This window comes from Carassius gibelio, chromosome A6, assembly GCF_023724105.1.
Source record: "Carassius gibelio isolate Cgi1373 ecotype wild population from Czech Republic chromosome A6, carGib1.2-hapl.c, whole genome shotgun sequence".
Taxonomy (NCBI): Eukaryota; Metazoa; Chordata; class Actinopteri; order Cypriniformes; family Cyprinidae; genus Carassius; species Carassius gibelio.
In genome coordinates, this window is record NC_068376.1 from 25831742 (window position 1) to 25848710 (window position 16969).

At 37.3% G+C, this 16969-nt stretch overlaps 1 protein-coding gene across 1 annotated transcript in view; it reads right to left on the reverse strand.

Moving 5' to 3' along the window:
• The window catches only part of LOC128015864 (receptor-type tyrosine-protein phosphatase gamma), an 83823-nt gene that overhangs the window by 40057 nt on the left and 26797 nt on the right, over window positions 1-16969 (reverse strand). The window contains exon 3 of the mRNA XM_052600080.1: window positions 818-997. Coding sequence (XP_052456040.1) covers window positions 818-997 — 180 coding nt within the window. The remainder of the gene's footprint in view (window positions 1-817; window positions 998-16969) is intronic.

Sequence of the window (16969 nt, forward strand, 5' to 3'; positions counted from 1 at the left end):
GGATATGGGGGGTGTTTGTGGAGAGATGGGATGTTTTGGTGAATCCACACACAATGCTGTATGCACACACTAGGCTAAAGACTCGTGGCACACAGGAGACGCTCGTGATGCTGGGGTTTTAAAGGATCTAACGCTGTGCTCTGTAAACAGTAGAAAAAGCTCCTATGGTAATTATGCCACAGCATGTTTATGGTCTTGCCGAGCTTTCCCAAAAAACCTTCTCAGGAGTAAATATAGTGCTCTGCAGTGTGCCATTCTCAAAATTACTCCTAATTAAAGCTAAGAGAAAGCAACATTTGAAATGAGCATCATCCTTGGCTAGTGTTAGTTTTGTAGGCCAAAAAGGAATGATTTTCCTACAAATTAGGGACTTTCTTTCTACACTGTATGGGTCAAATTTATGATTTTTCTTTTCAATCATTAGGATATTAAGCAAATATCACTTTCCATTGAGGTATCTTGAAAATTTCCTAATATGCATTGCTTCATGACTTCATTTGGACAAATTTAAAGGGGATTCTCTAAGTATTTAAAAAATATATATAATAATAATAATGCTCAGATTTCCACATCCGCAAGGCATCATAACAAAGGAACTTTGTCAGGGCGGTCAGAATGTCTGATATTTGCTCTGACTTCTCCCTCAGACTTGATGCAACTGCCTGTCATGATAGGACGCTTGCAAACTGTTTCTTACTGTGCAATTATTTGGAAATATGTTTAACATTAAAGTGGCCCCAAGCTTAGAGTGCAAGGATGGTCAGAGTTCTAATATGAGAGCAGACATTATTGTTAAGAGTTTCATTCTTTGGCGAACCTGTTTTGCCCGTGTTCTTCATGGTGGTCCTGTTTGACGACTTGTTTTCAAAGCCATCCAAGGTGAGCTCCTGGCACTCTTGCGAAACCTTGGTGTCTTGATCTGGGATATCTACTGGAGACTGATTCCTTTCCCCGCATTCTGGATAAGCGGAGGGCCACCTTCGTGGTCCGTAAGTGCCTGTGAAAGAAAATTGAAGAATAAACAAGAAACTTTAATTTGCATCACATTTACACATTGGCAGATGCTTGAAAACAACTTCAAAAGCATTCAAGTTATATATATCACATGTATGCAGCACCACTTATTTAACCGAAAGATAAACTATGAGACACTTAAGCATTCAAAAATATAATCGTGTAGTTAATATATGAAGTCCTTTTTAAAAATCATGATTTTCTGTTACAATTTCTATTAATATGTAATGGAAAGTATATATTTTACAGCATTTCTTCACACTTTTTAATCACCTTTTCCTTCACTAGACCATTTTAAAAGGTCCTGTGGTGTGGCAAATTACTTTTTAAAAGCGAAAATATTTCAAGCAGTCTCTCAGTTAGCAAGAGGCCTCTTAATAAAAAAAAAATAGCATGACTAATCATTAAAAAATGAATTTGCAAAATTCTGTATTAGATGGAGTGCATCGTGTCACACACCAGGACAGAATGATATTATTCCTCTGTTGACTAAACATTGACTCATCTCTATCTAGCAGTTGAGGAAAAGAACGCATTTGCAATGTAAATCTGAATTAGCATAACACAAATGCAATGCAAACTTTTTCTGCAAATAAATCCCTCATCCCGTGATGTTGTTGAGCTATCATTTGATACTCATCAGCCATCTGTGTTGGTCTAAGACAGAGAAATATGAGCACACATGTTCTGCAAACACGCAGCGCTAAACTGATGAATGGTTTTATTACCAGTGGTGGCAGACATATCAGAGTCCATGTCATAGTGGTGTATGTATATTGCCTCCTAATGCTTAATGGTTTGCACATCAAATTAATTCTTGCACACAGTATATGAATAATAATCTTTGACACGTTGAGGGTTGCTGTAAACAGCTATATGTCTGGATGGGACTCTTAAGAGCAGTGAAAACAAAAACAAAAAAACAATCCGTGCAAACTAGCTTACAAAGGAAAACTCAAATTTTAATCACAATTTTTCAGCTTCCTGCAAGGACAAATGTACACAGCAATATGTTATTATAATTTCTGAAGAGCAGTTATGGGGTGCCTGAGGCTAATCACTCCAATTTTGGGACCTGTTTTCCAAGAGTCGGATTAAACAGACTTTTTACTCTTAGTCACAAGAAGGTACGAAATTTAACTAACCACTATAATGTTATCATCAGCACTGCTGGCAGGGAGATTCCTCCCAGTCTAGATAGTGAAAAGTGGGAGGAGAGGAGAAAAACCTCATGGGATTGGTCCAACAGATGCACGGTTGCCATCACAGTGCTATCTTGTGTTCACACTGACCTCATGCCAATCAAAAGCATAGTCAAAGAAGTGCATATTGAAGCAGTTTTTGAATTCTAACCAAAGTATTCTATGCTGTAGGTTCAAAGACGGCACATCAGATTTGCCCTCGGGCTTGAGGGCCTGATCGTGGTGTCAAGAATTATATTGTCTCTAATATTCTTTGCTAAAAGTCTGTCGACTCCCAACTGTGCTCAGTCGCTCTTAGTTTCCCCATCGATAGACTGTATGACATCCTGTTGATATTCTGAGACAGGAGTCCATTTGCCAGAGTTTGGTTAGTATGACTGACATGAGTCGTAGGTGGACGGCAGAGTAGTATGGGAAACAGTTTTTACACCAACCAACCAATCAACCAAATAAATTAAACATCATCAAATAACTCTAGTAGCGCACACTTTGACAAAATAATAATAATAATATTGAGAATTTTATATTTCACCAATATTGCCATTTACTCTATGTATTTTTTTTTTTTTTGCTCCATTAATGAAAATAGTTCAAAATAAATTCAAAGTAGAATCAATCGATTAAAGTAGCATATCCGAGCAACAGAGCACAGAAGTGGCCTTTCTTCCTGAAAAAAAAAAGACTAATTGGGTGAATGATTCAATGACTCGTTCTTTGACAATCACTTGTTATGTTCCTGAATTAATCGATGCTTTTAAATGAAGCGATTGGGTTGAATCAATGATTCACTCATAAAGAGAGTCACTTGTTGCCACCCACTTGTGTAACCTTCAGAAACAATCACTGAACAATGCTTAAATGTACAGATAAATACATTATAATGCAAATGATATAAAACAGTAGTGGGCCAAGCAATCAAACACTGAAAGCTACCGGAGATGCCCTGACCAGTTTCAACCCAGCACCTACTGTAGGTCTCTGGAACAGGAACACTGAGATCACAAGAGAATGGGGGTGCGCTCTTTTCCATCTGACAGATTAAGGTCAGATCACTCTCCATCGGGACAGAAGAAGTCACGGTTCTCCTCTTTTAAGGAAAGGTTACTCCTCTTACCCAATTAATGAGGGGACAAGTAGGTCATTCCAAAGTTCTTGGCCCGCCGCAACGGTGCAGAAATCTCCTCGGAGCTCTGCTAATTGACATCAATTTTTCAGCAACTGTTTTTTTCAGCTGTGAATATTTTGCATTCAGACAACACAGTTGTCCAAGTCCAAAATGATGAATTGAAGCTACAGTCTGGTGCTGTTTTTTCCCCCAATGTCAGAAGCCAATTAGACACATCCTGAGGGTTATCCTGGCTTTCACTGTATCTCCTCAGGGTTCTGCGTCTATGCTTTTAGGCTGGCAGCTCAGACGACAGTCAGCCACTTGTTTTTTCCACGCAGGCATAGAGTCGTGGTGCTTATATGATTCTTAGATGGATGCTGGATTACCCCTTTCCACCTCCCCATTGATTTCTCCTTGGGCCAGACTCTTATGTTCTGATTTGTTAAGTGCTGGCACAGTGCACCCGAACCAGCTGTCGGTTTTTGTCCCAGCAGGGGTAGGATATCTGCACAAAGACACTTCACCTGGAATACTCAATCTCTCCTCCAGATTCATCCCGCTTTGACATAAGCCCCCCACTGAAATGCAGGTCACCATCTTCTCTGAAATAGATTTAAAACACCTGTGCAAAGCTGTTCTGAATTCCCTCGGATTTCTGATCTCCTAATTAATTAGTCATCTGGGCTCCTTTGTGAAAAGACCAAGACGTGGTTCTCACCCTAAGCTATCGGTCTATGGTATTTCCTGGATGGCATCCATGTCCATCCAACTGACAGTCCACAAATCTTCTGAACCATTTAATCTCTCCCTGTCACAGACTAAACAATTAGCTCTGTCGGCGTCTTCAATTGTGACTGTGATATCAGGGTGATCTGTGAATTATTATCATTGAATTGCTCAACGTCTCCCTCACTTTAACACTTTGTTCTTAAGGGCTGTATACATATCTGATGATCGGTCACCTCAAACGACTTGGCTCATGAGCTGCAAGATGCAACAGCTTTCATCAAATCACACTGAGAGATGTGTTGAGGGAAGCCGATAGCTGACAGTTTTGTTGTGTCGTCTTGTATGTCGCTCTCTCAATCACAACAAATTTTCAGCAACACAAAGAGCAAACCTATTAACTTTTCTTCACAGACTGAGACAAAAAAAAAACAGAGGAAATATGACAAAATAATGAATGGTACTTACATGAATAATTCATCCAGAAATTTTAATTCCGCCATCATTTACAGTACTCTCTCTTACTGTTATGATGTAAGTGCAGACAAAAACAGTTGAAAATTCTTCAAAATATCTTATTTTATGCAGCATAGCAGAAAGAAAGCCATACAATTTTGGAACCACATGAGTCACATTTTGGCCCAAACTATTCCTTTCAAGAATATATATATATATATACAGTTTTGTTCAAAATAATAGCAGTACAATGTGACTAACCAGAATAATCAAGGTTTTTAGTATATTTTTTATTGCTACGTGGCAAACAAGTTACCAGTAGGTTCAGTAGATTCTCAGAAAACAAATGAGACCCAGCATTCATGATATGCACGCTCTTAAGGCTGTGCAATTGGGCAATTAGTTGAAAGGGGTGTGTTCAAAAAAATAGCAGTGTGGCATTCAATCACTGAGGTCATCAATTTTGTGAAGAAACAGGCGTGAATCAGGTGGCCCCTATTTAAGGATGAAGCCAACACTTGTTGAACATGCATTTGAAAGCTGAGGAAAATGGGTCGTTCAAGACATTGTTCAGAAGAACAGCGTACTTTGATTAAAAAGTTGATTAGAGAGGGGAAAACCTATAAAGAGGTGCAAAAAATGATAGGCTGTTCAGCTAAAATGATCTCCAATGCCTTAAAATGGAGAGCAAAACCAGAGAGACGTGGAAGAAAACGGAAGACAACCATCAAAATGGATAGAAGAATAACCAGAATGGCAAAGGCTCAGCCAATGATCACCTCCAGGATGATCAAAGACAGTCTGGAGTTACCTGTAAGTACTGTGACAGTTAGAAGACGTCTGTGTGAAGCTAATCTATTTTCAAGAATCCCCCGCAAAGTCCCTCTGTTAAAAAAAAGGCATGTGCAGAAGAGGTTACAATTTGCCAAAGAACACATCAACTGGCCTAAAGAGAAATGGAGGAACATTTTGTGGACTGATGAGAGTAAAATTGTTCTTTTTGGGTCCAAGGGCCACAGGCAGTTTGTGAGACGACCCCCAAACTCTGAATTCAAGCCACAGTACACAGTGAAGACAGTGAAGCATGGAGGTGCAAGCATCATGATATGGGCATGTTTCTCCTACTATGGTGTTGGGCCTATTTATCGCATACCAGGGATCATGGATCAGTTTGCATATGTTAAAATACTTGAAGAGGTCATGTTGCCCTATGCTGAAGAGGACATGCCCTTGAAATGGTTGTTTCAACAAGACAATGACCCAAAACACACTAGTAAACGGGCAAAGTCTTGGTTCCAAACCAACAAAATTAATGTTATGGAGTGGCCAGCCCAATCTCCAGACCTTAATCCAATTGAGAACTTGTGGGGTGATATCAAAAATGCTGTTTCTGAAGCAAAACCAAGAAATGTGAATGAATTGTGGAATGTTGTTAAAGAATCATGGAGTGGAATAACAGCTGAGAGGTGCCACAAGTTGGTTGACTCCATGCCACACAGATGTCAAGCAGTTTTAAAAAACTGTGGTCGTACAACTAAATATTAGTTTAGTGATTCACAGGATTGCTAAATCCCAGAAAAAAAAAATGTTTGTACAAAATAGTTTTGAGTTTGTACAGTCAAAGGTAGACACTGCTATTTTTTTGAACACACCCCTTTCAACTAATTGCCCAATTGCACAGCCTTAAGAGCGTGCATATCATGAATGCTGGGTCTCATTTGTTTTCTGATAATCTACTGAACCTACTGGTAACTTGTTTGCCACGTAGCAATAAAAAATATACTAAAAACCTTGATTATTCTGGTTAGTCACATTGTACTGCTATTATTTTGAACAATACTGTATATATACACACAATTTAAATTTGTTGTTTCCTATTCATCAAAGAATCCTGAACAATATTGAGCAACACAACTGTTTTCAAGATTGATAATAATCAGAAATGTTTAATGAGCACCAAATCAGCATATTAGATCAATTTCAGAAGGATCAAGACCGAAGTAATAGCTGCTGGAAATTCAGCTTTCCCATCACAGGAATTAAGATTTTAAATACAGTTCTTTTAAATTGCACAGAGTCTCAGTAAGAGACTTATTTGAAAAACATTAAAACATACTGACCACAAACATTTGAATGCTAGTGTATCATTAAAGCAAGGAACAGAATTAAATATTAACTTAATGAAATATGAAAACTGAAAAAATAACCTTCAACCCTGTTTGAATATTCAAGTGTGAATGACATTTGAAAGCTACGGATGAGACTTTTACAGTGCTTTTTTATTCACGCAGTAAATGAATGAATTACACTCTAATGGCTTCATTACCTTTCACTGATTGTTGAGAATTTCTGATTGAATAGATTTCAGTGCATTTAAGGAATCTTAAGTATGTATCGTATGGATCATAAGATGATGATATATGCCTCAAAGCCCTTTTGAATTTTCATTGACACTCCAACATCAAGGCCGTGTGAGACGTGTGCACTACATATGTGTATTTTCAAACAGTTCCCTGAGAGATGCAATTATTCTGCAATACTTCCACTCTTATGCTCCACCAGCTTAAGATCTGCCTGAATTTAAATGTGAATTTACATCAAATAAACTCCACTTACATACACAAGTGTGAAAATTCAATGCAATACAGCTCATGTAGCAAGCTATTGTGTGTGTGTTGACATCTTTTACCAATCAAATGCACAAATTTCCAATATAAAATAGTTTTATGCAACAATATATAAAAGTTATACCAGAATAAATCGACTTGGATAATTACATGTTGTACGACTCATCATCCTTTCCAGATATATTACCGTTTATATGCCATTACACTCCTCGTGGCTTTTCTGCATATAACAGAAATATCAATAAACCTATAACAGCCTCATCTACATAAAAGACTGCTTCTGATTCAATAGGACACTTGAAGTACTTGCAATCTTGCAGCTGTGTGTTAAATCGGACTACTTTCCCAACTTCTTTCTTTAAGCCAAGAAATAACTCATCTTTTATGTTCGTATAATTCGCACTGCATTTTAATTAGTGTTCAGAACAATCTCACCAAACAATTTGAAAGCTCTAATTTATATCTCAGTCTTGGAATAGCAGGCTAATTAACAAAGACACTAATTGGATTAATTCTGCGTGATCTGATTCCCAGAAAGAGACAGGAGGAGCGAGATAATGGTAATGAGAATGAAAAGACATTTCTTTCCCCCCGTCCATCTCAGGCCTGGCAATGCAAAGAGATGTACAACTATATCATCATCTGATTTATTTTTAATCAAACTTTAATTGTAAACAAATAGGGACTGAAACTGGAAGTGGCTGTATGTAACTTATTTTATTAATGATAAAAAAACGCATCTTGGAATATTATGCTTTTTGTGTAGCCCTAAGGCCTGTATATATGAATGAAAAAAGGGAATGAGGGGAATGAGTGTAAAAATACTAATAATGCAACACAAGGACGCAGATTCAAATTCAACATCACCAAATGCAAGAAAATGTAAAGCCCCTTTGGAATGATCTACATTTCTTAATGCATAATCTTGTAAAATGACATCTGATCATCATCTAAGTCTTATTTAACAAGCATCACACTAAATAAACATTTTGCTAAATGTTGCTCATACTGTTGCTAGGGTAGTTACTTACTTATGTCCCTAGTCCAAAAAAAGTCTATAATATTCTGGCCCTAGCAAGGATAACAATGCTTGCCTTAGCAAATGGCTCTAAATATCAAATTGCTGATGGAAAAAGTAAGTGCATATCAGTGATAATGGTCTCTTGAAAAGACGGTAATTGGAATTCAGGTGGGTTTGATTTGACCTGCCATATTGCGAAAAAAAAAAAAAAAAAAAAAAAAGAGGAGGAGGAAAAAGGTTTTGGTTACATGCACTATGCTCTAGCGGAAATTTCAATTCAATTTCAAAAGACATTCAGCTGTTTTTCATTAGAGTGAGTTCCCTTTTTAAAGATCGGTGCAAAAGCACTTTGTCTGATCCCTAAAAAGTGACTACAAACCACAAGATGACAAAAACATGAAACGGAAAGTCTCAGTCCATGGCATAAATAATTTTCTAAATCAGTATTTCCTCCTTTCTATTTTCAGTTAAAAAAAACTTTATAAATAATAATAAAAACATGATACATATATGATATTTTATTTATATATCAAATTGTGCAAGACATTAAGGGCCCTATCATACACCCAGTGCAATGCGACGCAAGGCGCAGCGCAAGTGTGTTTGCTAGTTTCAGTCCGGCGAGGTTTGCATTTTCCCATCCAGGGCCACGTCGTTTAAATAGCAAATGCATTTTCACTTTTCACCATGGGCATGCTGGTCTAAAAAAGAGGTGTGTTCAGGCGCATTGCTGGCGCAATGCTATTTTAAGAAGCTGAAAATAGACTGCACCATAGACCAACTCAAACCTGGTCTAAAATCTTGCGCAATGTTTTTTCTTTGTTATTTAAAGAGCGTACACACTGCTTAATAAACACAGGGACACACAGCAGCACACAAATATGGCAAATATATATAAAAAAAGGATTGCAATGCATAAGATTTTTTTTACAAGCTCTCTCTCTCTCTCTCTATATATCATATATATATATGCCTAAATGTCATAATGGATAGACATCGCATGAATCAGAATTAGGCTATCTATTTGCTCGCACACGAGCAGCTTCGTTTCGTCTCGGAGATGCGTTCTGTCTTTGCGTTTGCCAAATCCCGCCATGTAAATAGCAAATCCGTCATGGCATGAGTGTAACTGGCTCTTAAAGGGAACAGAAGATGAGACTCTGATTGGTTTATTGCACGTTATGCCCAAAAAACACCCATTACTCATTAAGAGAATAGGGACAACCCATTTAGGCCATGTGCCCGAGTGCGCACACCATTTTTCCGTCGTTAAAATAGCAAAAGTGGATTTGGCCAGCCCTGAGTGCACCTGCACCATGCGCTTTACACTTTGCGTTTAGATCGTTAAAATAGGGCCCCAAGACTTGTTTTCAGAGAATATATTTAATTAGATTCCTGCTTTTAAATAAGGGGATCTAACATAATGCATTAACATCTTCTGCATTAAAAAGAAAAAAATGTGTGTTCTCTATCTCTATATATAAAATAGTCTCAAGTTTGCTAATGAGTACCCAGGTGTACTTCTGGAACAATATTCTATGGATAAATGAGACAAAAATTGAACTTTCTGGCACATGTTCACAGCGTTATGTAACAGAAGTAGAACAAAGAAGCGAAAATCTAAATCAACTGTGTGTAAAACATCCGCAGGGCAAGATGATGCAAATGCTTCCAAATATGCGGTGCCACATTCAGATCTCTTTTGGGGGGAAAAACCAGGAACGCAGGCCATAAAACAGTTTTACGACTCGTGTATGTATTGAGCACCATCTGTTTGGGCTAGCTGAGTCATTTAGCTTAACAGCTACCACTCAGTGTCACATACCCTTCAGTCCGACGGGCACATGTTTGTCTCAATCCACTATCTTTGTTACCAGCCGTAATCCCATTAACCTTGCAGATAAATAACCTGACTGTGGTTGCCACGGGAACGCTGACTGTGTGGAGATTGCCTTGTCATGTCTGTTTTGTCCCCCCTGAGAAAATGGGACACGTAGCGCACACTTTGGCAGCCGTCACACTTTTTGGCAAGGCTCCGCTCACCAGTCATGTTCAATCTAACCCTCTGCGGTCTGTACACCACACACGGTCGACAGGAAACAAACATGCAACGCTGATGCGATTGATAGTGACAGTGGAGCTGGCTGGGGTTTGAATGGGACACCTGCGGTTGTTTTCCAGGGTCATTGATAGCTGCGAACGATGCAGAAACAGGCCAGATCAGATCTAAATCTGGACAAATATAGGTACAATAAAGTTACAAATCAATGAGATGCGAATTATGCAGATTCAGTCACAGATTGTAAAGCATTTTTCGGTGAAAGAGGCTTGTTGTTCGAAAGACTTCGTTGTGGCTGCTATGAGCTTCACTGCAGAAGTGACTCATAAATGAACAAGCAAATGATTGTCACGCTTCAAAAAGAATTAAACATGTTAGTCAAGGGAAATTAGGAATTCGGAAAGTGCCTTTGTGAACCGATTATAGATATGGATATTCAGATGAGTGACTAGAACTAGAAGTATTAATATTCATGGTAAAAATATGCTAAATGCTCTTAATTCGAAGAGAAATGAGAAGCAATAAACAATCTGTCTTACAGGATTAGTTCACACAAAAATGAAAATGCTGCCATTATTTAAACAGCTCATTTCAAGCACGTACAGTCTTTCCTCCGTGAAACATAATGCATTATTCTGAATAGTATTAAAAGTATCACAAGTAGTCAACACGACTCAAAAGCTATACATTTTCTGAAGGCATGTGAAATGATTCGATCATGAAGTACAACTCACTGACTCCCCTGCCCCTCCGGAGGTCTGCACAAATCTTTCCCATGGCTTCAGAAGACTTGAAATATAACTCATGAATTGGATTTTATCATACTTTAATGCTGCTTTTTGCATCCTTGTTGAGACTTGACAGCCTGAGCCTTCATTGTAACTGCATGAAAAAGAGTGGCAAATATAATTCATTAAATTTCTCCTAAATTTCACCCATGGATGAAGGAAAGACATGCATGTTTGGAGCAGCATGAGCGTGCATGAAGTATTCCTTTAATAATTCAATTCAAATGTTTTAATCAGTTTGATGGACTCAAGACTAGTTTAGTTATACTAAACACAATTGATATAGATATAAAATACTTTGCATCTTAAAGAGTTAAATTACAACTGCTGTTTCGATGCATTAGGACAGCTTTTGTAACCATGCCAATTTTCTTAAATTCTTAAATTTACCTCAAATCGTCTTCAATAATACAAAGAAAATGGAAAATGCACAATGCCGCTTTTCTTGTCATAACTGTTTGAAAGAGGATCTTAGTTTGAACTACTCTTGAGCTCTTCAGTCACAGAAAATCTTTTGGATTAAAAAACACTTTCAGAGTATGACAAGAGTATGACATTTCATATTTGAGACATTTTGAGGTAAAAACTGAAGGCCTACTTGTAAAAAAAAATAACAGTCTTAGAGCAATAAAAAAAGGAATGAATGATACCTCAAATCCTGTGGCTTATGGAAAACTGTAATAAAACTTTTCTAAGCAATCGGACACATGGTTTTTAACTAGTGGAAACATCAACATAGGCCTTACCAAAACATTATCCCAGACCATTCACCTCATTAGAATCTGATTTTAGCTTACAGAACCTGCTTTGAATGCAGAAGCCTTCCCATACTTAAAGCTTTGTGACTGAATCATTTTTCAAACATTATGTAACCTTCATTAGAATGAAAAAAATGTGTAACAGGAAAATGGGCTTTGTCGCTGATCGGTGCGATATAACTGAACTCATTAATTGATACCTTTCAGACTGAATTACACCCTTTATCTCACGGTCTCCACCCACTTTCTTTGGAATGTGTACTAGAATTAACAGTATTTTGCCCACGATAATGAGTCTAGAACACATACACACACGCAAACCAAACAACTCAAGTCTCTACAAATGACTCTAACAGCTGTTTGGCAAAAAAAAAGAGGGGGGGGGGGGCAATAAGTTACATAAGAACTGAATTGCACTGAAATACCACTATTTATAAGTTTGGGGTCAGTAAGTTTTTTTTTATTGATAATTTTATTCAACAAGGACATGTTAAACTGATTAAAACTAACAGTAAAGGCTCTTACGTTGTTACAAATAAATGCTGTTAGTGTCATGGTTTCCACAAAAATATAAAGCAGCACAACTGTATTCAACACTGATAATAATAAGCACCAAATCGGTTTATTAAAATGATATCTGAAGGATGACGTGGCACTGAAGACTGGAGTAATGGCTACTTTGCCATTACAGGAATATATCATATTTTAAAATGTATAAAAAAAAACAGTTATTTTAAAAATCTAATTATTTTTTACTGATTTTTTATTAATAAATGCAGCCTTGGAGAGCATAAAATACTTCTTTCAAATTATTACACAGGTCCCCAACTGTTAAAGTACAGCAGTTTTTACTCTTGAAATGTGCTGTGAGGCATATTATACTAATACATAATCCACCTAAAAGCTTCCTTTATATCTAGAATGGCATGTTCTAGAACACTAATCTTTGACCCATTCTTCTTAAGTATCTCGGCTGCGTTCCACTTGCATAGCGAAACAGGACAAGTAAGGAAATGATAAATCAAAGGTCTATTTGCGTCTAATTAGCTGGCGAATGGCATTCCAGACAAAACATGGTCCGCCTCTAGTTTTATCAGCCTCCATCTTAAGATACTTTACTATGTAAAAAAAATCTCTTTCCTGTTTCGGAGTAGTTATATGGAGAGTTCAAGTGAACTGGATATTATCCCACACCCTGTGAAACTTTATTTAGGAGGCTGAAAATAAGAAACTTTGGGTTTAAGTGCCTGGAAGTTTAATGGTTTGGAACATTCTGTTTTAATTGCATATAAACCTCTTTACTGGTTTCACAACTCCCAGAATCTTAACAGTATTTTATGGATCTTGTGATCAAAAAATAATAAAAAAAAGGTCCTATCACATAAATTTTACACAAAGCTATGAAATATTTTTTTAATGACAAAAAGCGTAATAATTTGAAGAAAATAAGAGCAGTGACTTCTCAGGGCATCTATAATAAATAATATATTCTTATGTATTCTTCTATTATTCCGGTGAGCATATCATGAATTATGAATAGCCGAGGATATGGCTGTAGCCACAGGCGCTGTGAGAAGCATTCACACGGAAGAAAAACTACAACAAGAAACTTAACTGTGAATTAAAATTAAAAGGTCAGTAATTAGCTGGTATTTTCTGGATGATCACTATCTAGCATGTAGCTGCATGTTCTACAGTCCACCCTCCAGTGTGTTCATTTCCTCTCCTCCTGTTCAGACAGAGAGATATGATCACTTCCATTGTATGCAGAGGCTATGTTATGGGTGGGGAGGAAAGTTTCACCAAACAAACCCCTCCTCGCACAGGGTCACGTTAAAAAAACCCTCGTGTTGGCAGGGAGGGTAACCTTAGATTTCTCTTAGCCTGCAAGGTTGCACGTAACTGTTTAGACTTAAATGCCAGTCTAAGTTTTTTTTTTCTAAGACTTATGTATTGCTTGTAGAAAGGAAAAATATTTTAAGTAAAACCAGTAAATTCATAGAGATCTCAACCAATGACACAAACTGTGCTCTTTGATAGAACTGCATGACAGATATGACTGTAAGAGATGTCCTGAGAAAACACATTTGTTTCTATGACATTGCCAGGCTCATAATCAAAAACAGTCAAGGTCAACAGTCAAGCCTGCACTTTTTTTAGCCAATCAGAAATTATCTATGCCTGTCAATCATTTGCAAACACACACACACAAAGTGTTTACCTGTTAATAAACTACAGTACATTTTCAATTCAAGTCCATCTTAAATGCTTTTTCATGTATGACAAATACAGCAACGACTTCAGAAAAATAACAGGCTTGACAAATCGTTTGCTTATGGTACTGAAATGTGCTTTTAAAGCTGATACTTCTACAAATAACTAAATTATTTAATTACTTACTAAATAAAACCATGAAATAAAAGATGAAATTTAAAATTGACTTGAACAAAAGACAGGGATAATGCAACTTGCATTTCACTTCAGTTAAATTGCGGACATTTGCTAATATATGAAGAATACACAACCACTGTGTTAAAATAAAATAAAATAATTAGGGGTGTAATGGTATGGAAGTAACTGTTTGGTTCATGCAGTGTGACGATGAATACAGTCCGTCACATGCAATCAATCCAGAAGGGGTGCGTACGTGGTAATGCAACGCTAACAGTCACAACAGGAAAGAGCGGAAGAAGAGACAATCTATGCACCAACCCAAAACAAGAACGGTGAGCTCAGATGGCACATAAGAGCTCAAAGAACCGCCTGCTTGTTTTAAATCAGCAGTGTGGGAAAGTTCCTGGCTTTAGAGATTCACCGGTCCATCAGCCATAAATTGTTTTGTTGATGTTTTTTTTTTTTTTGGCTGATCTCTATTCCGGAATTGCACACAAACTGCATTTATGTGGAAAATTAAATATTATAAGTCTCTAAACAGTAGGCTAACAGAAGCAAGAAATGCTTAAGACAGACACAAAAAGGACAAAATACCCTAACAGGCAGATCAAGGTAACTTTTTGCAATGTGAAAAAATATTGGAGGAAAAATAGAAATATTGACTTGGGGTGGTGGTTTATATGAACGTATCTCAGAGGGGAATTTACCATCTTCAGAAAGGTTCTGATTGCATTTTATTTTACACTGACTTGCCTATAATGCATATTTCAACGCTGCTTTATTTACATCAGTAATCAAGGAAATGCTATATCTCTGCTGTTCTATAAGCACCACCTGCTCCACCATATCAGACCGTTCTGTTTTTGCTTTAAATCTTGAAATAATTATCTAATTCAAATCAACAACTGCTCAAGATACACGTATGTAGCACTACTGTCTGTTCAAAATAAATGGAAAACAAATAGCATTGGGTATTTGTTGCATTTTCTGAACCAAGACCCTAAGACAAACGTTTTGAACCATGAATTCTCTGTACCATTACACCCCTAAAATATATACACATACATGCATACATATATATATATATATATATATATATATATATATATATATATATATATATATACACACACACACACACACAGGTCAAAGACATCCTATTATTTTCATCTACCATTATTACAGCTCAAAATCCAAAAAAAAAATCATTTCTACAGTAAAAAGCATGGAGGTGGTAATATCCTGTCCTGGGGGTGTTTTCTGCAGCAGGGACTGGAGCGATTGTCGGGATAGAAGAATAACCCTGAGTTAGTATAAGATAGCTTCAGAATGTATGCATATATGATGCTGTTTTCTTCAGAATTTCTACCTCTGCATCTTTTCACTAAACATTCAGTCACTTCACGCCACATTTAAACAGCCTGGAATACAAATCATTTTTTGGATACGTTCTCCTTTCTCTGAGTTACCAGAGAACATCTAAGATCATTCTAAGCATCTCCTTCTGTTGCGCTATATTCCGTTATGTTAAACAGATCCCATCTCATTTGAATTCTTAATAAAACTTGTTTTTCCAGAAAGGACAGGCACTTTGCCACAAAAAGCTTCGAGGATGATATAGGAGCCGGATTTCTCACCCAAATTGGTTCCTGTCTTAGCGATTTATCATTGCAAATTATGAGAGCTCGTCTTGCATAACCATCTAGGTTGGCCATCTTGACCCATCAATCACAGAGGGTTGCCAGGGACACAGAAAAATGATTCTGGGGAACGTCGATCTGACTTATTTTAGCATCCAACCACAACAGGCTGTCATTGTGCTGCATTTACATCTCATAAATGACCGGGAACGACCGCTGAAATCCTTAGCTAGCTCATAATCCAACATTTTGAAGTTGTGAACTATTATGCAGTTAAAAATGGAATCTTAATGACCCAGAATTCACCCTACAATGTTGAACTGTTCATGTAAATAAAATACGCAAACTGCTCCTGTAATAATAGCATGTTGGGACGATGAAGGCTGTCAGACACAGATACTCTCTCTTTAGCACAAAGTGAATATTTGCTCAGATATATCGAGAGGAAAGAGGAGGGAAAGAGGTATAAAAGGGGAGTGAGAGAGAGAGAGAAGGAGAGGGAGAGGGAATGAGAGAATACTGGCAGAAGAAAATGAAAACCTGGCAGAATATGAGAGGAAAAATATGAGTAATGATGCGTGCCCGTACCTCCTGGGGGAGACCCTGCAGTGTGGCATATTATCTGTCCCTTTTGAAAAATACCTTCACACACACGCACATTTTAAATAAACCATAATCAAATCTTGCCTTGCAAGCTCTACAGTCATTTCCTGGGCTCCTACCTCATTCGAATCCACCCCTAGCAGTGCATATAGAGTCTTTTTGTCTTCTTAAATCTAATTACATTTAACAACTACTTTTACATAGATCTGCATTTATGAACAGAATGAAAAGTGTTTAATTATGAAGTCATTTACATATGCAGCTGCAAAGGTGGTCACATTATGTTGACAGGCAATTAGTGGTATGTCTCGGCAATTAAAGATACCTGACAATTAGCACTTGGGTATGTCATTTTCTAAAGCAACACGGTATTGAACTGAGTTCCAAGATCATATTCCTAGTGCCAAAATTGCAAGCGCATCTGTCACAAAAATAGCAACATTATTTGTTATGTCACATGGGAGAGAGTAGAAAATTATAACAGTTTATGCCGAGCATGGACAAATTGCATCAGCAAAAAGGGTAAAATGTGATCCAAACTCACACGTAGAGACAGAGAGACCAAATAGTCAC